At 42.7% G+C, this 27,891-nt stretch overlaps 1 protein-coding gene across 4 annotated transcripts in view; it reads right to left on the reverse strand.

The window, feature by feature from the left end:
- Cobl (cordon-bleu WH2 repeat protein) overlaps positions 1-27,891 on the reverse strand; it is a 210,663-nt gene that overhangs the window by 6,750 nt on the left and 176,022 nt on the right. For all 4 annotated transcript variants that reach the window (XM_090332846.1, XM_090332848.1, XM_090332845.1 and 1 more), the window contains 5 exons: positions 17,694-18,003; positions 9,443-9,540; positions 5,793-7,732; positions 3,317-3,436; positions 1,996-2,256 (listed from right to left, as the gene is read on the reverse strand). In XM_090332846.1, coding sequence (XP_090188972.1) covers positions 1,996-2,256; positions 3,317-3,436; positions 5,793-7,732; positions 9,443-9,540; positions 17,694-18,003 — 2,729 coding nt within the window. The remainder of the gene's footprint in view (positions 1-1,995; positions 2,257-3,316; positions 3,437-5,792; positions 7,733-9,442; positions 9,541-17,693; positions 18,004-27,891) is intronic.

The raw sequence follows: 27,891 nt of genomic DNA on the forward strand, positions 1-27,891 counted from the left end.
AGTAATGAGAGAGTGACAGGAAATTGACCAGTGTCAGACTTGGTGCAGCTTGCAGCCCCTACTCAGGTATCAAACCCTCAGAAATGTTATTTGCAGATTTATGGATTAGAATGATTAGATAAGGAGGGTTACAAATTAATTCTGCTAGATGTTCTTTAAGTGGCTGAGACTGTGTCAGATAAAATCTCCTAGCCCAGCCAGTACTTTCAAGACCCAGCTACTTTGCCCTTGTCCTCTAGCACACATGGTAGTTCTTACCTGCCTTGGAGCAATCTCACTTGAGTCTACTCATTTGTCCCTAAAGAAACTTGCTTCCCCAAAGCACAACTTCCCCTCCTTTGTCAGGCTACTCCATCTATGCGTTTTTCCTTCTTGGAAAGCATTCTCAGTGAAGGGAAGCCCTGGGTTTCCATCTGTATTCTAACACTTGTTCACCTTTGGCTTCTCTGTGCCCAGTGTCTTCAGGGCTCCAACAGGTCAGAGAAAGTAGCTCTGAAAACTTCTCCAATGAAGGTGATGTACATAGGCAGTGGGGACACAGCGTGGCCATTGCCCTTATTCTGGTGGACTTAGAATGTGTGTCCTTTTTCTGTAGGGAACACATTCTAAATCCCGGAATGCTGATGAAATTGAAGCTGACAGTAACCCCTCACACTGTTTCTTCCCAGACCAACACACCTCTGATAAAAACTGACTTGTATAAGGAATACCAGAGCAGAACAAATGACTACAATAAACTAAAACAATAATAACAGGCTACAACAAAAGTTACTTTAAAACCCATCAATTGTTATAAATATGAAGTGGTTAATATTTACAGAGTGTGGTTGGCTCTGACAGGGAAAAATAGCTCCTAGGGTAGCTTGAAAAGCCACAAGTAAGGGGAGGCTCCTTGGCTCCATTGTAGGGTAAGGGAACTGGGAAGTGCTAGGTATCTGTGAAGCCCTGTCCAGAGAGGGATAGCCTTTCATATCTGTGCTGCTGAAGGACCCCTCCTCTTCCTCTGTCTCTTTAGGTTCCTGAGTGGGATGGGGGTGGGGGAGGAGGGAAAGCAGTCTACCTCCTTAGTGGCACTAGCAGCTCTGTGAGGGTGGCCCAGCACTGTCCTATGGGTGACCACTCTGTGCAGGAACACACATCCTGTTCCCTTGTGACAAGGACCTCCCCACAGAGCCCTGTGTGGCCAGTCAAGCAGTCTTGTTCACCTCCTACATGAAGTGAGAATAACCTTTAGTACCAGACTCTTTAGTCAAAACTTAAGCTTCGGATGTGGCAATAATCTCCCAGAAGATGAAAAGAAAAAGACCCCCTCTCCATTAGCCCAAGTCCCCCAAACCCAGAAGGAATGTAACAGAGAGAGAGGGTTGGGGCATTTACAGAATCCCAGACAGATCTCTGAAGTTGCATAGCACGTGTCCCTTATTTTAGGATTACTATTGGCAGGGGCTATCAATTCTACTGGGACCAGGTAGGTAACAGGTATGCAGACCTGCCCTGCATTGTACACAGAGCGAAACCATAGATGAAAGTTTAATTACCATGTATTATGCAGACAGGGAAGGAAAGTGGGAAGAGAAGGTGAGGAGGGTGAAGGGAAGAAAGGAAAGGGAAGGAGGGCTGGAGAAGCAGAGAAGGAGGGAAGGAAGTGGGAAAGGATAGGGAGGGAAGAAGAAAAGAAGAGAGATAGGAAGGGGTAGGGGAGGGAGGTAAGGAGCTGGAAAAGAAGAAAAGGAGTGAAGGAAAAATGGGAGGGAAAGTAGAGGAAAGGAATTCGGGGGACTTCGGCCTGGTGGTATGAGCTCTAGGCTCTTCCTCTGGGCTCTGCCCCAGCTTGTCCCTGGACCAGCATCAAGTGTGCGTTGAGACTCCACCATCACCTGGGCAGCAGCTCCATGCAAAGCTGTCTTCCTGGTCAGCTTTCTCGTGTCACGTGCAGGCTTATTGGGAAGTAGGGCTGCAGGACACTGAATCTCCACCACCCACAGGGATGCCTACCTTTCGCAGCCTTGCAGCCCCTGTGCCAGAGCGAATGGCATCCATCAGGGCTTGCCTGGCATCCCCGGGGTTGCTGAGGGTGTCCATGCTGAGCCTGGACGCCATCCTTGCTGCTGAGGGAGCCTGGGAGGCCTGCAGGGGAGGGGCAGGCAGGGCTGGTGGAGGCGGAGGATTGAGTTCTTGCCGAGGACTTTCTGAACTTGGGGTCAACTGTTCAGCTGCTCGGAAGCCCCGGAGCTCTTCAGAGGCAAGTGATGACACCTAGAAATGGCAGGGTTAAAGGATCGGGATACAGTGGATAGTAATGTAATCCAGATCTCACAGGAAATGTCAATCCCCACAGGAAGGGTGGGGCTTCTTGAACCGGATATCAGTGCCTTTATAAAAGAGACCAGGGAGTCCCTTGTACCTTCCATCCTGTGAGGACATGGTTTGAAGGTGCCATCTATGCATCAGGGACTGGGTGCCCCAAATCTAAAGGTATCTTAATCTTGGACTTGCGGAACAGTAAGAAATAAACTTCTGATGCTTACCAGCCACGCAGTCTTGCACTAAGCCTGACAAAAATAAGTACAGTGACAATGCCCATAAGGGTGCTTTCCAAGATGCCAGCATAGAGCATTGCTACCCTTGAATCTCAAAACTGTTCCTCTGAAGATAAGCTGGAGGAATCTGTCTGCCCAATGGCTAACTTCAGGTACTTTACCAAGTCACAAATCACAGGGACCAGGGTGTGGTGGTAATGCCTCACCCAGACCTCTCTGATCTGGCAGCTTTCTTTGGTATGTAACGATAGAAATAAGAGGCCAGATACACAAATCTGAGCCCCTTGAGTAAAGTGCACGCTGAGAACCCCAGGAGTCATGGGTATGTCATATTATTTCTCATATTCTGTATGTGGAAGCTGCTCGTGACACCAGGCTGCCCCTAGATTCCGGTCTATATGGATTCCTGCAGGTAGGAAAACACCATTACATAGCAATGTCACCCCAAGAGGTGGGTGGCTGGAATGGTCTGGTGGACTGAGTATCTAATGCTGAAGCCACTGGGCATCTGAAGGAATTTGAAAGTGCCCCATGTGAGGCTCAGAGAGAAGTTTTGATAGAAAGAGGGTGGAAGAGGCCGGGAGCTCTCCTTTTCTTCTGAAGAGAGGAGTATGGTCTGGGTTCCAACATGCCAAGCAGGTGGAGATGGCTGCTCTTATGCTGGAGATGTCGTGCCATCTATCCAGTCCAACAGGAGCCTCCAGAGCCCTGGGCGCTGGGGGCAGAAGTGGGTGGGCATTTCAGTTGATCCTATGGTGGGAGGCCTTCCTACTTACCTTCCTTAGGCTGCAGGCACCACTGTGCCCTCGAATGGCTGCCAGCAGTGCTGATCGCTCACTCTCTGCCTCCGTGTAGGATGGCTTCTTTGGCCCTCCCTCTGAGGTGTGTTCTGGAGTCTAGAATACAAATGGAGGGAGGTATTTCAGCCCAAAGACAGAAAAGCTAACTTGAAGATAGCTTGAGAGGTAAAAAGGATCAGGAACCATCTGTGGTCTTCATGAGTTCTGTTAAAATATTACAGGTGCCTCTTAAAGGTCCTTGATTTTTCCCTGGCATCCCATAGCCCTTTTAGCACAGTAGTCAAGAAATTTAAGGAGATATTCAAGTCATTTGAAAAAAAAAGTAGGTCTTAACTTAGATGATACTTCCCAAATATAGGCTAATGTAAGTGTTCTGTGTATACTGACAGTAGTCTGGGCTGAGCCTCAGGGGGTTAGTATATCTAAGTGCATTTACAACTTGAGATACTGTCACCTTGCTGTGGGCTTTCAAGGTCATACTCCACTGTAATTTGAGGGGCATCTGTAGATGAATCAAAGGTTGTAAGAGATTTGGGGTGACAGCAAATGCCTGCTTTTTCCCAGTTGTTGGAGATAAGGATCTCCTGGGTTTGTCTGTCTGGGCTAGCTTCACATGTAGTTCCTCAGCTCTCAGCCTTCTGAGTAGCTAGGATTACAGGTAGGAGTCATCCGGCAAATGTCTCTTAATGTCAAATCAGTCTTGTTATTTGTCCTCCCTTTCTATAGCTGGTAGGTATGCTGATGTCCGGTTGGTGTGTGACACTGGGCCAGGCCACCTTAGCTGCACTCAGTTTTCTCATATGCGAAATGGGGAAAGCAAAGCCTAATAATTAGCACTGGTTTAACAATGAAGTCCTCTTTTCATGTGCGAAATAGCTACAGAAGGGAAGAAGTGTATGATCACATTACCTACTATGAACAAAAACAGTAACGGTACACATAAAGATGGCAGCATCTAATGCTTCAGTCACTGATGGACCACACTGGTGATGGTGGACTTCCCGTTGCCCAATGATGATTCTGTAGCCACCCCAACATCCTATTTCAATGCATTGCGACTGGGAACCAGACATACGATAGCCCAGTAGTACAATTACATACACTTCACAATCTTGATGAGGAAAAGGTTATTACTGGTTTATATATACATTGTAGATTTTTTTCAATGCTTTTAAATCCTATTTGGAGTTCACTGTGACACAGTGTGCCTAGGACATTACACTGGCAGCAGGCTTGCCATCTTTGTTTCCTCCATCATTCTGGCAAGAGGCCCTGTGGAGTGACTTGACTTGTGCCATTTAGGTATGGGTGAGCGCACTCAGTGTTAGAGCAGTGACACATTCAACTGACTGGCCATGTATTGCTCAGAATGCTCACATGACCTCATTGTTAAGTGACAAACAACAATTAAAGGTGCAGGACAGCAGCTTTTTTTTTTTAAATAGTGTCAGTCTTGGGGCTTGAACTCAGGGCACGGGCGATGTCTCTAAACTTCGTTGCTCAAGGGTAGTGCTCTACTATTTGAGCTACAGCTCTACTTTGCTTTCTTTTTCCTTCCTTCCTTCCTTTCTTTTTTTTTTCTTTCTTTCTTTTTGGTGGTTATTTGGAGATAGGAGTCTCCTACTCCAACTGGCTTTGAACCACAATTCTCAGATCTCAGCCTCCTGAGTACCTACAAGGATTACAATAGTCATGGGTGCCTGCCCTGATTTTTTTTTTAAACTCATTTTAATGTAATATAGCTTGAATGTGAAATGTGGACAGAGGCTCCTGTGTCAAGATATAGTTTTCAGCATGACTCTATTGTGAGGTGGAGCCTTATAAGTTGTGTGTGTGTGTGTGCGTGTGTGTTGGGTGTGGGGGTTGTCCACCAGGAGGTTCTAGGGTGAGACCTCAAAGGGACAATGAGATCTTGATCTCTTTCTCTTTCTTTCTTCTGCCTCCTGGCCATGAAGTTGTTTGCTGTGCCGCATGTTCCTACCATGCTGCACTGCGTTTTCAAACCTCCAAAGCAATGTGTGACCTAATCATGAACTGAAACCTCTGATTGGTAATTCAAAATAAACCTTTCCCCCCTTTAAGTGGAACCTCAGGCATTTTGCTATGGCAATAGAAATCTCACAAACATTCACTGCTCTAAGACCTATGTGTTAAGAAAGCCCTACACCTTAGCCACTCACTCAATTCTGCCGGTCAGATAAATAAACTTTTATTGGCTGACATCTTTTCTTCAGGGCACTTGGACCTGAAAAGCTGAAGCCAATCAATTGTAGTCTATTTAGTGGTCCTATTTATACATTCTGCGGGAAGAGGATGGAAATTCTAGTTGAAATGAAGAGTGTGTTGAAGTTTTCTGCTGCTAATCTTTGTCCCTCCAATGCTGTTCTAAGGATCTGAGGCGTGGTGTAAAGAGCTCCCTTCACTTGTATCCAGAAGAATGTCCCCCACTCACCTTTCGGAGCTTATCCTTCCCTCCTGCTGAGTGGATGGCTTCCATCAGGGCACTGTGCAGGGATGTGTCTTTTGGAATTGGTCTTTGTACAACAGGCCTGAATTTTTTCTTTGGCCCAAAAATGCTGGGTGGCAAAATCCCATCTGTCTCATGAGCCTCTGATGTCAACAAACTGGGCTTTTCGTCTGTTTCTAGAATGATGCGGCTAGATAATTTTGGAGAGCATGGATGCTCACTGTTCACTGAGACCCAGGTAGTGCCATTCGCCAGTGCTCTGCTGGAACTCGGAGCCTCTGCCAAGTGCAGAAGGGAAGGGGGTGCCCTTTCCGGTGGGCGCACAGGGTCAGATGCTGAGCTTGTCTTTTGGTTACTTGTGCTTTGCTTTTCACTAAAACCACAGCCCTGACCCACAGAAATAGGATCCTTCTGGGAAGCTCTGACTGGTGGGAAATAGGAGCTTTTGTGGACAGCAGCAGGACAGTCTTGAGTGGGTAGTTTCCTGGCTGGGTAGCTGACCTCTCCTCTGGCATGGGCTCCCACAGTCAACCCACCCCCCGGACTGCTGCAAAGGCGGGCACAGGACTGTTTCGCATCGGGCTTTTTTTCTTGTGCCTCACAGTACAGGTTGGGGGGGGCTGTGTTGTCTTTCATAGTGGGAGGTGGTCCTATCAGCTTTGGTCCTCTGTCTTGGTGGCTCTTCTCACCAATCTCAGGCTGCCTCACCACACTGCTGTGGACTTTCACTGGTCCTATCCGCCTGGCAATAGCAGAGGCTACATACTGGCTGGACGTTCTTCTCTGAGGCTTAAGGAATGGGACTTCCGTGGTGTTAGCTGCTGGCACTTTGGTGACTGCTGGAACTGGCTGGCTTCGCTCCTCATCTGTGGGGGATCCATATTCTCGGGGGCCAGACTGTTGCTGGACCGCCTGGAATCTGTGGTCTTGTAGTGGCTTTGCTGGTGAGGTGGTGGTAGTGGTGGTGAGAGTGGGGGTTTGCTTGGCTGAGCTCTCTGTGAGCCGGTTCGTGTGCTTTTCCATTGAATTACACATCCAGAACTCTTTGACTTTCCCAATGGATGGAGTTTCTGCTTCAGCAGCAGTTGAAGAAGGGGAGATGGTCCTGCCGCCATTCATGTGCGGACTCACCAGATTTCCCAGTTCGTCAATCTTAATGGCACCGGTGGAGAGGGATACGCCCCTGTCATAACACTTCCTCTCTGACTTCGGAGGAATAATTTTGTATGTTGTAAGTCCATACTTAAGTCCAGAGCTTCGCCCTGGGGTTTGGCCTCGCTGAGACCACGGTGGTGGTACCAAGGCTGGAGTGTCACTGTCACTGTCCTTTCTGATGGCTGGCTTTGAATTAATTCTCTGGATGTCCTGTGGTGGTGGTACCAAGGCTGGAGTGTCACTGTTGCTGTCCTTTCTGATGGCTGGCTTTGAATTAATTCTCTGGATGTCCTGTGTTTTCTCAGAGTGAGCAGGACCTTGTACCTTGCCTTTTTCTTTTGCATTTAGGCCATGTATGTAAAGTTCTGAAGTAAAAGAAGTTACCTTGGACCCTATTTCAATTGAATTCCCAACCTGAGAGGTGCTGGCTAAGGGAGACTGAATTCCCTTTGTGATGTCCTGGGATGGAGGGCCAGGGTCAGCCCCTTCTTCCCGCCTCCTTCCATGTGGCTGGCTATTCTCAGACTGAAATGGGAGGAGGTGGGCTTTCCTGTGGGCAGTATTCTCCTTGGCAAAAGAACCAGCATTATTGTTTCTATTGGACAACAGCCCTGAGTCCACAGGATCATCAGAAACTTCTCCAATGAATGTCACTGGGATTGTATCCGTGTCACCATAGGGAATCATGGCTTCTGGCATACAGTGGTTGGACACACCATTGATGGAATTGGTTAGAGAGCTGAGGTCCGATTCATAACTTTCTTCCATTTCTGCAAAGGAGAAAAACAAGTCACTAACTGACACTGCTAGTAGCATTCTCATTATATAAAACCTTTTGCTTAATGTAACTATGGTCAAGATTTTGATTTCTCTGACATTACTTTTTTTAATTTTGTTTTTGCCAGTCCTGGGCTTGAGCTCAGGACCTGAGCCCTGTCCTTAGACTTTCTCAAGGCTAGAGCTCTATCACTTGAGCCTCAACACTTCCAACTTTTTTCTATGCATGTGGTACTGAGGAATTGAACCTGGCAAGCACTCTACCACTAGACCAAACTCCCAGCCCCCCTGACATTACTTTTATGTAAATTTTATATGCATGTTGAAATACTATTTTGATTTACATTCTACATATATGTTTGGGGTCAGAATCTCAAATCTCAATATGCAATGAAAAATTTGTTTGAGGATATACTATGTCAAGATAAGGTGTTCATTTTGCCAGCATTTTTGAACTAAGAGATTTCTAAATCTACGCTTCAAGGAAAGTCTGTTCACCACACAGCAATATGATGGCAAATGCGAGGTTTGGGCCTTCATGTTTCTTATTTCTCCCAGAAGCATAGCAAGTTATGTGGCCTAACTCTCTTAAAGAGAGAATGACTAAGCCTTGAATTCTTCTAAATTACATTGACTCTTCAAAGCAGTAAATGATGTAGTAGGTCATGTGGTCACAGGCTGTGGGACCCTGAACAGCTGGTTCAGATTCCCAGCTCTGCTAACCCTACTATCAGGATAAGACACTGAAAAGTGAGTTTGACAAAAATTGCTGATTAGCATTATAGTGTGCTTTCTTCTTTAAGACACTATCAATATAGTAGGTTTCAACTTAATTTTCAATGTATACCTTAGAGAAAAGAACATTTCCTTTGTTTAAAAGACATCTTTGTTTATTGAAATGATTTGCATCTGTTTTGGTCTTAACAGTATTATTTTCTAAAAATGTATCAGTTCCATGCAATCCATTCTCATGCATTTCCATGAGAAGCTCCCCTATCAATGATGATCAATGGGCTTAGTCAGGACAAAAGGCTGTGCTGTTTCCCACTTCTTCACTTGTACTAGCAAGGGAAGAGTTGCAAACCCTAAAAGATATATCCTTATCTTTGTGCCATCCTGTTTTGCTATAGCTCATGCGAGTACTAATCTGTGTAGAACACTGTGTGTGGGGGGGAGTGGTGTGGGGTAGTCAGGCTTGAACTTGAGGCCTAACCTCTGTTCTTTAGTTTTTTTTCACACAGAGCTGGTGTTCTACCACTTTAGTTCTATTTCTGTTTCTTTTTGTGGTTTATCGGAGATAAGAGTCTCAACTGCCCAGGCTGATTTTAAACTGCATCACTCAGATTTCTGAGTCCTGAGTAACTACGCTTACAGGCACGAGCCACCAAGGCCTGGCTTAGAATACCTTTCAAAAATTTAGTAGTAGTCACAGTACAATCTAAGCAGTCATTCAGGCAGTTCCTCCATACTGATTGGAGCTCCTATGGAGAGTAGTCCATAGGGACCTGCCCTTACCTGAGAGAGGGCTCAGCCCTCAAGGACATGCTCTCCTGAGAGCTCAGTCTCCCATCCAGGCTATTTCCACATGGAGCTTCTAATTCCTCCGAAGACTTCTTTGTCATTTCGTTATACAAAAGCATGCTCAGAAAAAAATTATTTGCCATCATAATAAAGTAGCAAAATACTAAACTGCAACATCTTACCTTCTAAGTCTTCATCAAGTTCTGCCAGGGTTCTATGGAACTGCCCAGCAAGGAATAGATCTTCATCATCATTTGAGGGAATGATGGTGTTCTCATTTCTAGAGATGACCAATGAGAAGGGAAGAACATTTATTTATTCTGGCACAGATTGAAAACAGCAGAAATATACAAGGACAGGAGAGTCCATCTTCAAACTCAAACTTTAGGTTATTTGCCAGATTCATGTTGTCCCTGAAACTACTGAGCCACAGATTGCGTGTGAGGTGTGTGTGGGAATGGGACGTATGGTTAGCCTTGGTTGTGTGTGTGCATGTGTGGGTATGCTATCTGTGACAAGTGTGCTGTGTATATGACATATTGTGAATTTGGAGTGTGTACATATGTGGGCTATGTTGTATGACTTGTGTGTGGTGTGCTGTTTTTGTCATGTGTGTTGTATAAGATAATACATGGTGTGTTTGAGACTATCTTTATAAGGTATGTGAAGTGCATAATACACGGTGTATTTAGGGTATGTCTATGTCAGTGTTAGCACCCCCATAACTACACACAGCTACACTTGAGTTTGTAGCCAGAGTTCTAAGCTTCACCATGCTTCACAGAATAAGTTAGCATGCCCCATTTGGACTCATTGAGCTGTTCCTGAGAAATTAGCTTTTTCATGGTGTTCCTCAAATGCCCAATGGATGAAGGCTATAGACTCTGGCACACAGAGCCTTGGAGAAGAGCCTTGCACATGGAGGCCCTTGGAGAGAAGCCCAGGACACCTTCCTGAGTTCTACGACTAGGTCTTCCTAAGCAGAGACCAATCCACCACATTCTGAAATGAATTGTCTCATACTACAATAAAGTGCTTCATAGACCTTGTTGATATGTCCCTTTTTCATACTTCTACTTCACATTATTTCCTGCACAGGTAATCAAGAGGACAAGAGAAGTTTGGAGGACCTGATCATGCCATTCACTGAGCTATGCTCCCCAAGTTCTTTCCTTGAGTACATAAAGAGTATGACAAAGGTCATAGCTCCCATTCTTGTCTCCCCTCTTCTGTGTCTGTTCCCAAAATGTTTTAGGAGACCCAGTAGGAAGAAGCTCCCAGAAGCATGGGGCTAATTACTCTGTGTATGGGCCAGAACAACATAGCTTTCACATGCCAGGCCCTGGATTGTGTTCATTAGCATAATTTCTTTTATAATAATCACCACAAGTTATCTCTAAGGTGAGGAGTGTTATTCAGTCATCAATGTACAGATGGGAAACTCTGTTCAGAGGGACTAACAGACTGAGGCAAGGTTTCACTAATGTTTAAAGCCCTATTAATGACTTGCTTTGCCAATTAGGTGGCCTGGCCATGTCTGAGGCTGAGAGGACCATGTGACTTTTTCCACCACCACCCCTTCCCCAGGCTACAAGGCATCCTAGAAGATGGCAGCCTTGATGCTGTATTTGCATTACAGGGACAGTGACATCCATGGGACAACTACTGCCAAAACAATTTGAAAGGGGTCTTTGCTGGGGCTCTTGCCTTTAGTTTCCTATTGTGCAGAAAACACAGAGACATGTCTATGGCAATTGTCTATCTTTAGTAAAAGCTGATTGTTAACACTGAGGACCAATTTCCCTCCTTGCTAATCAGGCCCAGATAATGATGCATGAAATATGCTTTGTGCAATCCTCACTTATGCTGCAAAGTTTTTATTCTGATAAATGAGCCTTTCTTAGTGACTATGTCCATTTGGAAGCCAGGAACTGGCTCCAGTACCAGCCTAAGCTAACGTCCTCTGACAGGCCAGACAAAGGGGGCTGGCTGAAGATGTGTGTGCATGTGGGCCAATTAATAAGAACAACAAGAGGTGCACAAATGTCTTTCCTATTGCTTTGGCTGTGGATTTTAATGATCCAAATGCATTTTGCTAAAGTGTTTTTTCTTTCATGAAGTTCAATGGAATTAATCTAAACATTTAGTACAACATGTGGCAGAGAAAATTATGGGAACTTTTAGAGACTGAAAAGAGAAAACTTAAAAACATCATTCAGAAGTTGTACAAAGGGATTTCAATTCAGTATGAGTACAATCTATGAGTACAATGCATCTTGATGGATATTACTCCTTTCATCTCTCCCAACCCTGACCATCCCCTCAAATTTCCTAGTTCCCATTTTCACATAAACACATTGAATATTACAACTGCATTTGTCTACCCTTCCTCTCTTTATATTTCTACACTCCTGGTTTCCCAACAGCTCAGGATCTAGCTTCCTAGTATTCATTTTGTATAGTTGTTCAAGGAGTTATACCACTGGAATTCGCCCCTGCATATACCATTGTTTAGTTAACACATTTGTGTGTATTTGTATATGACTCAAATTCAAACTTTCAAAATGCTAACTCTTATTATACAGAGCTTCCAATACACACACATATACCATTTTTATTTTGGGGTCATTACCCAGTATCCCTTATTGCTGTCAAAACCACATGGGTTGGGGGGCAGGGGCTGGAAGGACAGATACCGCCCCTCCCCCTGCCCATTTCCCTCCAACTATTTTTTTTCTGAATAAAAAAAGATTCTACAAAATTACCCTCAGCCAATCAAAATTAAATGCATACTGCTACTTTTAAGCATGTACATGACCACATCACCATATTAGACATTGATAAGAATGACATTAAGAGACACAAAAACATATTTACTATTAAAAATTTCACTGATTTTATAAACATAGAACTACAAAACAATTACCACTCTGAGTTGAGAAAGCTAAAATGGATCTGACATTTACACTTGTTCTTACTGGTTGTAACAGGAGAGCAAGTGGAACCAGACATCAACAAACGAACAAAGGAAAATCACTTTATCTTTGTAACAATATTGGCTGGTGTGTTGATCTCCACTTTAATGATTTATCTTAAGGAAACAATTCAACAAATGGAAAACATAAATCTATCCAGGCTTCTTGTATTGATGTGAAGAATTCTTAAGACATCCAGAAGTAGGTACAGACATGAAATATTTTCTGTACAATCTGTTCCTACAATGCAACATTCTCATTCTGAAGAATAAGCCTTGCTTTCTAAGTGACCAAATAGATTCAGGAGCCCAGGAGGGGCTTCAGGATCAGGCTTAGTGAAATCGTTAAAGTTTAGTAATTGCACTGATCATTCAGTCTACATATTTCTATAGGCACCAGTGCTTCATCTAGTGCTATGTGAAGAAATCAACACACAGAATTATATGTTAGGATAATTATGACATAAAAGAGCATGTGCCTGTGGATAAGGGTGAGGTAGAAACTCAGCAACAAACAAACCAGCCTGACTTAATGAAAATGGGTAGTTATGGTGAATATTTTATCCTTTTAATTTAAGATTGTGCTTGCTTAGTATGAAGCAATGTGAGTGTGTGTGTGTATGTGTGCTTGCCAATCCTGGGCTTTTTTGCTCAAGGCTAATGTTCTACTATTGAGCCACCTACCATTTCTGGCTTTTTGGTTAATTGGACGTAAGAGCCTCAAAGACTTTCCTGACTGGGCTGGCTTCGAACTGCGATCCTCAGATCTCAGCCTCCTAAGCAGCTGGGTTACAGGTGTAAGCCACCAGTGCTTGGCAATAAAGCAACTTTCAATGAGCCTAAAATTTAAATCATACTTTCACCCACTAGTTAACAGTAATGGCTTTTATGCCAGAGTTTATAATTTGCTTATGCCATACACAGTACATATGAATTTGTTTTTCTTCAGGAGTCCAAAAGTCCCAGTATGGATCTCCTGGTCCCACCATTAACAAGAGGCCATCTGCAGCAAGGCCAGAGCCTTCAGTACCTTCCTCCCTTCCTCCCACCCAGACTTGGTCTCAGCTGCTCTAGCTCAAGGTCTTAGGGCATACTCGCTAGTTCTCCCCTGCTCTCCAATACCAAGATTTCTTGTTGAAATCTCCTGTTCCCTTCTATCTAAATTGCTCTTCCTATTCAGCCCTTCTTCCTTCTGCCTACTCCTGATGGCTGCCACTCAACCTCAGGGTTTGGTGTGTCCACACTCTTTTATGGTCTTCCCTGGCACCCTAAAGCAGATCTAGGTATTTAGGACCTTGTGTGATCAGAAAGACAGAGTGGAACACATTCTAAGAGTGACTAGCTTGGATGCACTGTGGAGCAAAGGCGGGAAGTTCTATAAACATGGCAGTCAGGCCTTTGGTTGGTGTGTTTCTGAAGACCCTGGCATCTCCATAGAAGGGCAGCAGGAGTCCTTTTCATCTCTTTCGCAGCTTTCTTTTTGTCCTGATACAACTCAGTGGTGGTATATTCTAAGCCCTCAGCTTCGACATGAATGGGTTATCCAGTCAAAGCCAAAGCCTACAGAAACATATGTAGTTTTGCTTTTCAATCTAAGATTTGTAGGGGAAGAGATTCAGCGATAATTACTTTTCTTCCCCACTCCTACCCACTGTCTTCCCCACAAAGGGTTATTGATGGATTATATCCATTCCTTCCTCTTTGTAAAAACCACTAGATTTCTCCGCTTGGTCTCTGGGCGTGGAGGACAGCTCCCTGTGGGCGCAACAGGAAAGCCCAAGGCATGTGTCACTGCAGAGTCAACAGTGGGCAGGAAGCCATGTCTCTGCTGTCACAAAGTAAAAGCGTGCAGATGTTTCTCTCCCGGGTTTCCTTCTCCAACCCCCCAACTCCGCCCAACAACCCCATCTTCAGACAGGCTTCTTACTGACACTTTGTTGTGGCTGAAGACCAAGAAAGTAAAGCAAACAAACAGAGGGCAGGCATTTCCCTATCAGGCTGCACATGTTGACTAAACACTGCCAGAGCTCTTTTCTCCCAGGGAGGGGGTGACTCTGCAGAGAACAGAATCATACTCAGGTGACTGCTGCCCAGAGCACTGGGGACTTCTGCTTGCTCGGGAAGTGGGGCTGGCTTCTGTGTCCGGCCCAAGGGGGTTCTGAGGGTGGCAGCAAAAGGACTGCCTGGCTTTACGCTTGCATATCTAGGTCCTGGAAAATGGGAGAAGGGACTCCATGCTTGAGCACCACAAAAAACAAAAGGAAGTAAGTTATCCCTGTGAAATTTCTAAAATGACTCAAAGCCTATTAGGGCATGAATGGTTTAGAAGTGGTTAAATGAGTTTCTTTTTCTTTTCTTCTTTTTTTTTGGGGGGGGGGTCATGGGGCGTGAACTTGGGTGCTGTCTCTGAGCAATTCAGCTCAAGGTTACCACCCTACCCGTGAGCCAAGCCCCACTTTCCATTTCCTAAGAGGTTAATTGGAGATAAGATTTTCAGGTTCTTTTGTGCCTGGGGTTGGCTTTGAACCTTGCTCCTTAGCCTCCAGAGTAGCTAGGATTACTAGCGTGAGCCACCGCACCTGGCTTAGAAGTGGTTAAATGAGTTTCTGTAACAAATGTATACAATGACAGAATGAATGAAAAGGAGAAGTCTGAGAGGAAAAGTCAGAGAGTGTTCAGGGAATAATTTGGTTCTCTGCTGACAACCCTGTGGTTTCAAAATGATAACTAGATGGATAAAGGCAAGGAACTCAGGAGCCCCAGGCAGAAAAGGTCAGATATGTCTAGTTCCTCGGTTCTCCTTGTAAGACTTTCTGTACTGACAAAGCACAGAGTTTGTTATATACACACACACACACACACACACGTGTGTGTGTGTATATATATATATATATCATTCTTGTAGATGTGCAATCATATTAATATTAGTTACTTCTACTTTTCATTTTGCAGGTACTGTTCCCTGAACTCATGGTCTTGGGGTATCTCATTTGGCTTTTGGTCATGGCTGGTGCTTGTACTGCTTTGGTTAATTGGAGATAAGTCTCTTATCTGCCTCGGCTGGTTCTGAATCTGGGTTCTCACATTGTAACCTGATCTAGGACATTGGGTGAGAGCTATCAGTGCACAGAACATTTTTATTTTCTTTAATGCTTTATATTTACGTATATAACTAATGTAATTTTTTTATTGTGTACCAGATTTAGTGCTGTTTACATTTTTACAATTTATTTTGGAGGTAGTGGGATCTAAGTTCAGAATCTCATGCTTGCTTGGCAGGCTCTCCACGCTTTGAGCCGGGCCCATGTACCTTTAGCTAGTTTTCAGGTAGTATGTAGGGTCCTGTGTTTGTGGGTTTTCCCCTCCTCCCAAGAAGGCCTGGATCGTGGCCCTTCTGCTTGCACCTCTTGAATGGCTGGGATGACAGGACTGAGTCACCACACCTAGCTTCTTTATTGAGATGGGGGCCTTGTTGAGGTTTTGTCTGAGATGGCCTCAAGTCATGATCCTTCTGATCACAATTACAGGCTGGATCGACTGTGCTGAGCCCTTTGATGCATATTTTATAATATAATACAACTGGACCAACCATTTGGCAAATGCTCAGTAGCCAAATATGGCAAGGATTTACAGCATTGGATATTGTAACTCTGCATATTTTTTCATGTGTTGTAAATTTTCCTCTGTTCTAGAGGGGTCTAGAAAGCACCAGATTTCTAAATATTTCTGTAGTTACCGAGAATCTTCATGATATTGCATGTCTCAACTGTTGCTGTGGTCAGGCACTTCCTAGAGTTACAAAACCTTGGCACCTAGAATATACAAAATAACTTCAAAATGCTTCTGTGGTCACCGTGTCCCTCTGGTTACACAGTTTCCTGGTTCTAGATGTGTTCAATGTGGCAGATGCCTCTGTAGTCAGTGACTTCTTGTGGTTACAGCCTTGGGCTCCACTTAACTAGAGACTGGATGTATAATGTTTGGGTTCATTTGCAGACCCCTTGATGTACAATTCTACTTCTGGTTTCTTCTTCTAACTGAAGATAAGAGTCTTAGGACTTCCCTGCTATGTTGGCTTCAGCAAATAACACCTCAAAACTGGGGAGCTCAGAGATAATTTCTCCTTTATTTCAATGAGGAGTTGACTGAAGCCTCATGAAGGAAAATCAACTACCATGCACATCCACGCAGCACCATTCCCTAATGATACTGGGGTTCAAACTTAAGGCCTAGGTGTTGTTCCTTAGCTTTTTGCTCAAGGCTAGAACTCTACCATGAGCCACATTTCCATACCTAGCATTTTGTTGGTTAACTGGAGATAAAAATCTCATGGACTTTCCTGACTGAGCTGGCTTCCAACTTTGATCCTCAGATCTCAGCCTCCTGAGTGTCTAGAACTAAAGGCATGAGCCACTGGTGTGCAAAGAATTAGTAGTTACGATTACAGATATTGCTTAATAGTTATGCAACATGTCCTGCATGTCTCGAATCTCTCTTACTGATCCTTGATATCTCTGGCAGGTTGCTGTTATTATCCATATTCTGTGTATTAAGAATCATAGGCAAGCTGAGTGACTCTTGAAAGCTAAACAGCTAGTATCAGGGAGTCTACTGTTAGTCATTCAGGTTCCAAAACACCCTTATTTGACTACTGTCAAATTTGGTGGCACCTTGAAGATGAGGGCAGAAAAATACATTCATATAGCATTAGGTTCCAAAGATTCAAGGAATTATCCTGGCTTTGGCCACAGACCATTCACTTTCATTGCTGGAGAAAAAGCAGCAAGACTTCATTCACATCAAGGTCAGGGCCAGTAAAACAAAGCATGTGTCCTGTACACAGTATCCCTGGGCCTCTGTTCAGAACGTGTGAGCAGACTCAGCTATAGCTGAAATGCATGGAAAGGTCTTTACACAAGGAACAAACATGAAGATTATAGTAGAAATAGACATCTTAGACATCTCTGTGTTAAACGACAGAAAGATAAATACTGTAATTTTTAGCTACTCTGATAGCTGCAAATATCACAGACCAGGGGCTATGCAGCTAAGATGTGAGGAATGGACTTCAAAGCTAGCTCAGAAAGGTAAATCCATGAAACTCCAAAACGCTAGAAGTGGAGCTGTGGTCCAAGTGGTAGAACACCAAACCTAAAGGGACAGCACCCAGGACCTGAGTTCAAGCTCCTGTATTGGCACAAACAACAACTAAACCAAAATTAAAAAATCAGGCAACTGAGTATTAAAATAGAGAAGGAATATGACAGCATTTGCATGAAATGTCATTCTGATGTCACTCATATGCCCTGGCCTATCTACAACCAGCAGGAACACTTAATGGTAGATGAGAACCCTCCAAATCAGAATGGGGACTGCAGTGGAAGGCACCTGACTTACTGTGACAAAATCCCCTTCCTCAGAACATGAGATGAGTGTGGGTGACATCCCCTGTGACTCACCGCACATGTGAGCTGCCGGACTCATTTCTCTCCCATGATGGACTCTTTTGGGGACCCAGGTCTGGGGTTCCAGACAGGTCCTGGTCACTGCAGTCCTCTTGGTCCGTGGCCCATTTATCCTTGGATTTGAGGCTGTCGTGTTGTGAGTCCAGAGAGACGATGTCTGATGGGGAGCTCATCACCCCTGAGTCCTCGGTTGTGTCCTCTGAGGCAAAGCAGCTGCCAACAGAGCCCGTCTCCTCAGCCTCAGGTGGCAGCTGCGGGGCTCCGTCCACACTGCAGTGACTACCAGGCCCCAGGGGCAGGCTCACTGGGCAAAACAGGCAAGGACAAGTCAGCACAAGGTATTTCAGGTGTCACTGTGCCCAGCAAGAGCAACAGTCAACAGACTTCTGGGAAATCTGGACCCTAGTTCTCACACAATAGCTTCATGCTCTGGAGAGAAAACTCAGAGAGGCCTACATGTATACATAAATGAAATCAAGATTTCCCTCAAAAACTGAGTATTTGATTAATTAACTATTAAATATGCATTTAAGACTGTGGGCTAAAGGCATTTAAATATTCGAAGTGATGACTGAATGTGGTGAGTGAAATGGTTAATCCTCTGGTTTATCTGAAGTTCTGGTACTGGAGCTTGAACTTATAACCTAGGAACTGTCCTTTAACTTTTTCATTCAAGGCTAGTGTTGTAGCACATAAGTCATAGCTCTACTTCTGGCTTTTTAATAGTTAACAGATAAGAGTCTCACATCCTTTTCTGCCTGGGCTGGCTCCAAACCATAACTCTCAGATCTCAGACTCCTGAGAAGCTAGGGTTACAGGTGTGAGCCACCAACAAGCAGCTAAGGGGTTTTATTATTTTATAAAAATTATGAACAATTAGATTTTTTAAAGCAATGTAAGGAATATGAATATAGAAGCTTCTGACAAATTTTTCATATCTACTTTTGCAATATGGTCATAAGCATTAGTGACAACATTCCTTTCATTAGGCTTTTTCCTTTGTAATTGACAAGGTAAGTTTTGGTGTATAGTAGAGGTGACCTGGAGAGGAGAACATTCAGGTAAAATTAGAAGCACAATAACAAGTACCCATGGTTTTGGTTCTCTGGGCTCTGAGGGTTTCCTAGTCTACTCCAGTCAAGGCTACTATGAAATTCAGCATCATCAAAACAAATTCTGTCAAATGCTAGCAATTTAGTGTTCTCCAAGGGGAACAATACAGGTCTATAGTCTATCCAGTTGTTTGGAGATACCTTAAACACAAGGAGTGTGATGTTTTTGGGCTGGGTTTTGTGTGTGTGTGTGTGTGTGTGTGTGTGTGTGTGTGTGTGTTCCTCTCTGAGTTTTCTAGGTCCTCTAAAATCTCTCAGATCATTTCTCCTAGAGTTGAAGGACAGGACTATGAACCTGTAGACAGCTGTATACCAGACAAGGTTTATGACTGGTAAGGAAATAGCAGACTCCTCCAAGCATACAATGTTAACTAAGCACTGTTCACTCTAGTTCAAGACATAAGGACTTGTTCTGTTTCAATTCCTCTGAACTTGGAGCCAACGTCCTTCCAGAAATAGTCCTTGGATGTCTGACCCGAATGTCTGAGTGCACACCCTGAAAACTCCAATGGCATTAACTGGGCATCACTCTCACTATCACTTACATTCCTCCTGGACTCTAGGCTAACAGTGTGTAATTAACAAACCAAAGGAAGATCCCTTCAGGGGTGGGTTTATAGGACATCTAGAACAGTAATGTAAACAGGACAAATGTTTAAAAGAATAATCATTTCATGGAAGAGCTCAAAAGGAAAGAACAAGATGAGGAGGAGCAGCTCAGAAAGCACAAAGACACATGGTGATATGCAGAATATGCCAATGCCTTTGCATATCCAGCTTCCTTCCCAGCTTTTAAAATTAATTTGCTTAATAAATTCTGTTTTGATTGATCAATTTTAAAAATTATACTTAGGTAGTTGTATAAAGGGGATTCAATTTAACATGCCAGTTTGTAAGAAGGTCTTACTTAGTAACTTAGATTGGTCTCGAGATCTCAATTATCTGCCTCTGCCTCCTGAGTACTGTTATTACAGATGTGAATCACCATACCTAGTTGCAAATTCCAATTAGTAGCTGGACTAGGGAAGAAATGACTGCATATGGATTAATACCAGGCAGAACTTTTCCTACCTATGATTGCTGATAAGCTGTTGCCACTGGGACTACTGTTGTCTGTTCTCCTTGGCATTTACACATCAATACTCAGCTGTCAATCACTGGCTCAGAACTATTCCACCTGCAGTTGTCTAGGCAGCCCACAGGCTGAGCTTACTATCTCTCTGTGAGCCTACTGTCTCTTACCTTTTATCATCATCAATGAAGAAGTAGGTAACACTCCCTTATAGCTGAGTTGACGAAGGGAAAGATACCCTGCTCCCTCAAAGAATGGCTATACAGTACCCAACACAAATGCTGGTGCATAGTTATACATCAGTGGGCTCCCTCCCTCTACCTCCTTCTCCTTCAGGAGTTCCTATGCTCCCTAAGACTGTCTCTTAGCTGGAGGCATTCCCTTCCTTTTCTCTTTCTTTTTCTCTTCCCTCCCCTCTCTACCTCCCCTTCTTCCCTTAATTCCTTTCTTTTATGTGTCTCTACTGGAGTCTGAGCTAAGAGCATGGATGCTTTCTCTCTGGGCTGCTGCTCTATCACTTGAGCCACAGCTCTCCTTCCCGCTTTTTTTTTCTAGTTAACAAGAGATAAGCATCTCATAGGCTTTCCTGTCCAGGCTGACTTTGACTCTCCATCATTGAATCTCAGCCTCCTGAGTAGCTAGGCTTATAGGTGTGAGCTACCAGCCCCCACCTACCTCTGGGGGCGCTTTAATTTCTTAGGCAAGGAAGTTTTCCTGGCTTAAGTCCCCATGGAGGCTGATGCATCATCTATGGTGGGGAGAGGGAACCTGTCTCACCCTTTTCCTAGCCAGTCGTGGGATTATATAATACATTTGGACTTACCTTTGGTACTGTGGGGGTTGAGGCATAAAAAATGGGAAGTTTAAGAGTCAGTGGCTGAAATTAATCCAAATGTGAAGCCTTAAATCAACCTAATATGAGAAGTCACAGACCTAGGGCACACATGCTAAAAACCTTTTAAAGAATAAATAACATGATTCCTCAATATCTAAACTTAGAACTACCCTATGATCCAGCAATACTGCTCCTGGGTATTTATCGAAACATTACAAGTCAGGATACAGTAAGGACACACACAACTATGCATATATATGTATATTTACAAGATGTAGACATACAATAGAATTGCACTCATCCATAAGGAAGAATGGTATGTTACTATGTCATTTTCAGCGAAATGGATGGATCTGGAACAAAATGATGTTAAGTGAAGTAAGTCAAGCTCAGAGAGACAAAAGGACACATGTTTTCTCTCATATGTAGAAATTGGAACTAAGTTAAAAATATGTATGTAAGCAGGGTCAGATGCATACATACACGAACATATTCACTGTAGCATAGTGTATGCAAGTGAAGATTCCAATGGTGTAACTCCTGTTAACAAACTAACTTAGAGCTTAACAAAATGAATACCAGGAAACTGGAACTTGTGGTGTTGGGAGGAGGGGTGAGGTCAAGGGAAGGAGAGTACACAAATGAAGAAAGGAGGGGTGGGTGAATACAGTCTAATATTCAGTGTATATATGTGAAAATTGAGTGAGGCGAATTAAGGGCGTTTGGGGGACTGGAAGAGATGGGGGAGAATTATGGAAGGAGGTGACACTGCTCCAGATGCACTGTACTCATAAACTGACACGTTGAATTGAAACTCCTTTTTACAACTACTTAAAGATAATTTTAAAAAAATAAGAAAAAATGCATAGCTCAGAATTCTGTGGCCTCCTTGCCCGGACAGGCCCTCCATTTTTCAGGCTAATCTTTCCTTAGTTTTGTGGCTTGGTCAGGGCCACGTCACACATCTGTGCCAATGCCAAGGGTGGGCAGACAGTGCTGGGCAGATAGAAGTGAGGAAACCCTCTAAGGCAAGCGTACCAAGACTGACAGGAGTGAAGACAGGTGGCCAGATGTGGACAGGGCAGCTGGGCAGTGATGCCTGACTGTGATCACATTGCTCCCCGGGGTGAGGGTGGGCCGGGGGGGGGGAGGAGATCTGCAGCCATCAAGGCATTGCTGTACTTGCATACTGTTCGGGGGGGGGGGGAGGGATGCTCAGTCTGGGTGAGCAATTATTAGCAATTTTCTGGAAAATGCTCCAGGACAGCTATCAAGGAAACACTGCTTTAAGTTACGAATAAGACTTCTCAGGAAAGCCAGCCTGGATTGGCATTGGTTTCCAAGCAATTTCTGAAATTCCTGAAAGCAGAGGGGAATGATATTGTTGGAGTCAGATGCCTCTGATGTTCTCATCCTGCCCTACCCCCACTCCAATCCAGTGTTCTTCTTTTGGCTGGATCCAACGATCAGTTCCGTGAACATCAACATGCAGCCACTTCTCAGTGAGAACACAGTACAGAAGCCCTTTCATATCCTCATCAATTTTTTTTTGGGGGGGGGGGGCAGGTGGAGGGAGTCCTGGTGCCAGGTCTTCATCCTAGGTGTTATTTCTCTCTTAGTGCCTAGTACTCTACCAGTTGAGCCATACTTCCATTTTTTCTGCTGGTTATTTGGAGATATTAATCTCATGGTCTTTTCTGTTTAGGCCAACTTCAAACCACGATCCTTAGATCTGATCCTCCTTAGTAGCTAGAATTACAGTGTGAGCTACCAATGAATGGCTATAACTCAGGCATCTCTTTTAAAAAAGGGGGAAGAATATTGCTTTTGTCCTTTCCTGCCATTTTCTGTGTGTCCTTAGGAACTCAGTCATTATTTTTTAAGTTATTTAATGGGCTGGTGCATTTGCTCTTCTCTTAAAATGAGAACAGCCTTTTGTGAACTCAAAAGTTATCACTGCAAGATGTTTGCTAATGTGAGAATATACAATTACATTTTATTTAGCAGACGCCTAATATAAATTCATGATTGAATTTACTTCCAAATAAACAGATATGGATTTTTTTAGGAATATTAGTCTTTCTATTACTACCACAGTATAGCTAAAGAAAAATTGTCTAGCCTAAGTAGAAAAGCAAAAATGCTAAAGACTTTGAATACCTTAAGTTAAATATAATGAAAGAAATTTCAATCTGGAAATGAAAACATTAGCTGATGTCAGTGGCTCATATCTGTATTCCTTTCTACACTGGAGGCTGAGAACTAAGGATCACAATTCAAAGACAGCCTGGGCAGTAAAGTCCATGAGACTTTGATCTTCAATTAACTATCAAGAAAAGCTAGAAGTGGAGCTGTGACTAATGTGGTGGTAGAGCACCAAACTTCAGCAAAAATGTGAAAGAAAGTAGCCAGCCTGTGAGTTCAAGCTCTGATGCTAGCACGCGCGCGCACACACACAGACACAGACACACACACACACACACACACACACACACACACACACACACACACACACGTAAATATTTTTCCAGTAGGCCAATGCCTGTTTTAGGGTGATTTCATTTACAATTTTTTTGTGTGACAACCTTGGGGCTTGGACTGAGTGCGTAGCTACTGCCTCAGAGCTTTTGTGTTCAAAACCAATATTCTACCACTTGAGCCATAGCTCAACTTCTGGCTTTTTGGGTGGTTAATTAGAGGTTAGCGCCTCTTGGAATTTCTTGGCTTCCCAGGCTGGCTTCAAACCATGATCCTCAGATCTCAGCCAGAATAGTTCTGAAGGCAGTTTTAGATCATGTCTCTTATTCCTTGGATTCATTTCCATCCTGCATCCTAACAGAAGCTTAAATGAATGCAAAATTTTATTGAGATATATATTTTCTAATTAATCTAATCTTTTTGTATATAGGGATGCTGATAGCTTATTGTCTGTAATCCTGGTTATTTCAGAGACTGAGATCAAAAAGATCATAGTCTGAGGTCAACTCAGACAAAAAGCTTGCATGACACCATCTCCACCAATAAAAAGCTTGGCATGGTGGCACTTCTCCACCATTCCAAGTACTTGGGAAGCTTAACTAGGTGGACTGCAGTCCAGATTGACTCAGGCAAAAAGTGAGATCTTATTTGATAAATACCAAAAGCAAAACCAACTGGGGACATGGCTGAAATAGTAGTGTCTGCCTAGTAAATCTGAAGTCCTGAGTTCAAATCCCAATACTGCCTCTCAAATATTTTGTATAAAATATAATCATGTTAAAATTTAATCTTTATTTGCTGTCACTAGAAGACGGCAGTGGTGTTAAATTCTTATTGTTATCAAACAGCATTGTGATACCTACTAGCCAACAAAACATAACTATTTGTGTGTGTACACGTGTGTGTGTGTGTGTGTGTGTGTGTGTGTATGTATGTGTATGTGTGTGTGTGATGCTGGGAATCAAACACAGAACAATATATATGCTCTACCAAAAGATTTAACATCTGTTAAACAAAAAGGCAAGATGTCACTGAAATGCATCTTTTAATGAATTAAGTGAGGCTTTTAAAAAATTAATTCCATCAAAATGACTGGAGTCCTTATTGCTCATATGAAACAGCATTTGGCATAAATTCAGCTCATCTTTTATTCTTATATAAGCGCCAGAAATTCTTGTTCATGTAAGTAAGTAGAGGTGAATTAATTGAATTTTGCTATAGCTACGTCAATCCATTCAATTTTAAAAACTCTTCATTATATGCCAAAAATCACTTAATTGATCTGCCACAAAGATTGTGTTTAATGATCTATAATCACTCAGCTCAGTTATGTCCTTTGTCAATTGAGTTTGCAAAAAATCCTTGGAAGACTACCTGACATTCAAAAGCATTTGCTATCATAACAGTCGCTGTCTGCTCAACCTCTCTGCCAATATTTCCAACTGCCTTGTTAGGCCATGAGAATAAGATATGTCCACCTCAAGCAACAGCACTCAGTGAGATTCCTAATGATGTGGAGTATCTCTGTGAGCACGAAGGACATCTGCATTGGCATTGAGAAGGAGACTTGGAATGGTCAGAGTTCTAGGAATCGTACATGTGGAGGCAGGACATTTGGAAAGAGATTCCTTTGGAAGGTCTAAGGAAATACATATCCTGGTTTGAATCTACAGAGAAACAGTATATTTCTGCTGATTTAAGGATGGTGGTAGGGTTCAGGGCGAATGCCACATAAACTCAAAAACTGGGGTATTTATTTTTATGACAGCAGCTTGGGAACTGGCTACTGAACCGGATCTTGAAATAGTCATGATTTTGGCAGGTGGGGAAGAAGAGTTTCATCAAAGACATGGAGAAGCACAGACATGTGAAGCTAACTGGTGAGGAAGATGATGGTGAGGAACTGGGATCCCAGGGTCTTGACTGGGCATATGTTTAGGAAGGAGGATGGGGTTTAGAACTAGCTTAGGAGAGACCCTCTGAACAGCTCTATGTGGGTTCTGCACCGATTAGTGGCCCCAAACTTTGCTACTCTCTTTTCCTTTCATTGACCCCCTCCCTCAGAGACAGTTTTCTCAAAGTACTTGAAGTGGACTTGTTTACTGTACTCCCAAATTACAATCTCTTTAGCCTGAGGGGCACTAGTTAGCACTGTGTATGAATGCGCTTGTCAAGAGTTCCCAAAGCCCCTTCAAGTACACCGCTTGCTACAGAGCTCTGCAATTCTCACATTTTGTGTCTTTTCAAGGAGTAACATGATGGCAATTTGATACGCATTTAAAATAAAAAAAACATAGACCAGGAATAAATGAAAAAAAATAATATATTTCTGGAATCAACTGACCCCCATTTTCCCACAGTCTGAACCATAACTTTAGTCCTAGTCTTAATATACCTATTAGAATGACTATGCAGAGAAAATCCCCACCTATTGTATTATGAGAAAGGACTGTGTTCCCTTTTGTTATTCTCTTTAAAAACACCTATTGCTTGCTTTTATCTTCCCAGCACACTGTCCCTCCCTTTTTTATGCTGAATAAAATTCATTTCCTCATGTTCCTTCTTGGGACGTTTTTACATTAAAACTATTAGAAAAATCGGTCTTGTTGTCCAGGATGGATGGTTTGGGGTGTGTTTTGGGTAAAGGGTAGCCATTTGAACACTGGTTTTCCACTGTTCTATTCAGGCTACATATTTGTATACAGTCCAACTTTGGATATGTTCAAGTAATACACTTTGAAATTATGCTCTCTCATAGCTCTCTTGTAACCAAAGGTTGGTTCCATTTCATTCTCTAATTTTACTTTGGCTATGTCTAAATCAGAGCAATTTTCATATGACAATCCTTCTCCCTGAGACTATATTCTAAGCCTTTCCCTAGCATCTTGTTTTGTAGGAGTGAATTTGTATGCTAGCATGTGGAATGTGCCTAAAATTTACCTTTAGAAAGTTCTAAGATGTCCCTTTTTAACCTGAGGATATCAAAACTTTTAGCCAAAGTTAGGCACGGTTGCCGACAGTTATAATCCTAGCACTCTGGAGGCTGAGGAAAAATGATCCTGACTTGAAGATATTCTGGGTTTCAGAGTGTAATGGGATGGTACTTCTGAAAACAAGAATAAATAAAAAATATTTAAGAAAATGTATCTGAGCACCGGTGGCTCATGCCTGTTATCCTAGCTACTCAGGAAGTTGAGATCTGAGGATTACAGTTCAAAGTCTGTCCAGACAGGAAAGTCCATGAGACTGTTATCTACAAGAAATTACCAAAAAAAGCCAAAAGCAGAACTATGGCTCAAGTCGTTGAAGCTCAAGGATAGTACCCAGGTCTTAAATTCAAGCCCTAGGATTAGCACAAAAAAATAAAAGAAAAGTATCTAAATGTATATGTGTTTAAGAATAAACATTCAATTTCTATCAGTGTTTTGATACTAGTTTAATTTACACTAATTATCTGCTCTTGTTTTATGTATGTGATAACCTACTGAAATTTTTTGAAGCAATGACTATAAGTATTAGTTTAACATTCTGCATTGTTTCCTAAGTCCTACATAACTATTTCCTTTAGGGTTAATTCCATTGATAACTGTTGTATTCTTTTAGGCATTTAAAAAGATTGTTGGCGTCTTTTGATCTGTTTTAATGAGGATGGAAGCTATGAGAGGAAATGGGTTTCTTTTGCCTACATGAACATCACTGCGTTCTCACTTTTGGACAAACCTAAGGACAGCAGTCCTGAGTGGGATGCAAGGGCCAGGAAATTCCGCATGGATGGAGAATTTGCTTCCTGGGGTTAAGTATATTTGCACAGGGTTACAGGTTTTTCTTAGTAGCTGAAATATTGGCTTTGGTGCTTAGATTCAGCCATCTGGAAATTAAAGTTCTACTTTATTTCATGTATGTTCTTTAGCAAATATGATCTTCAGTTTTCTTCATCTCCTATAAGGTCATGACTTTAACCGTATTTCAAATTACTAGGTTATTGAATATTTGGAGGTTGCAGATTTAGTTCAGTGGAAGAACACTTGCCTAGCAAGTGCAAGTTGGTCCTCAGCTCTAAAAGAAAAAAAAGATAGCTAAAAATATAAAAGGAAATAGAACTGATCAAGATAAAATTTATAATCTGTTCTGTTAAGAAGCAACTTCTTTGTACCAGTACCTAAAAATTAAAGAAGACATAACTGAAAACACCACTACCACCACCACCAACAACCAAAAAAACAACTAGATTATTGGATATTTATTATTAGCTCAGATCAACATGGAGACTTGGAAGGTGGGCTTTGACATTATACATTATTCAAATAAATATTTAATCAACATATACCTTTCCTATGTTGAAAATTAAAAATGAAACCTCAGCCGACACAACCGTTCTGTATCCCTGATGGTATGAATGGAGGACACATAGGATAGACCATGAGAATCCACTTGTAATCCTAAAAAGAATCATGTTTTAAAAAAAAATTCCACCAAGGAAATCTAGAAGGCCAGAAATAGAAGGATCATACTTCAACAAAATAAAGGCTATATATGACATATCTACAGTCTACAACATATTAAATGCCAAAAAGCTAAAAACTCCCCATTCAAACCAAGAAGAAGACAAGGATACCCATTTTCTACTCTCCTATTCAATACAGTACTAAAATTCCTAATCATAGCAATAAGGCAAGAGAAAAATTTGTTTAAAAA

Source organism: Megascapheus bottae, chromosome 5 (genome assembly GCF_031878675.1).
Source record: "Megascapheus bottae isolate mThoBot1 chromosome 5, mThoBot2.hap1, whole genome shotgun sequence".
NCBI lineage: Eukaryota > Metazoa > Chordata > Mammalia > Rodentia > Geomyidae > Megascapheus > Megascapheus bottae.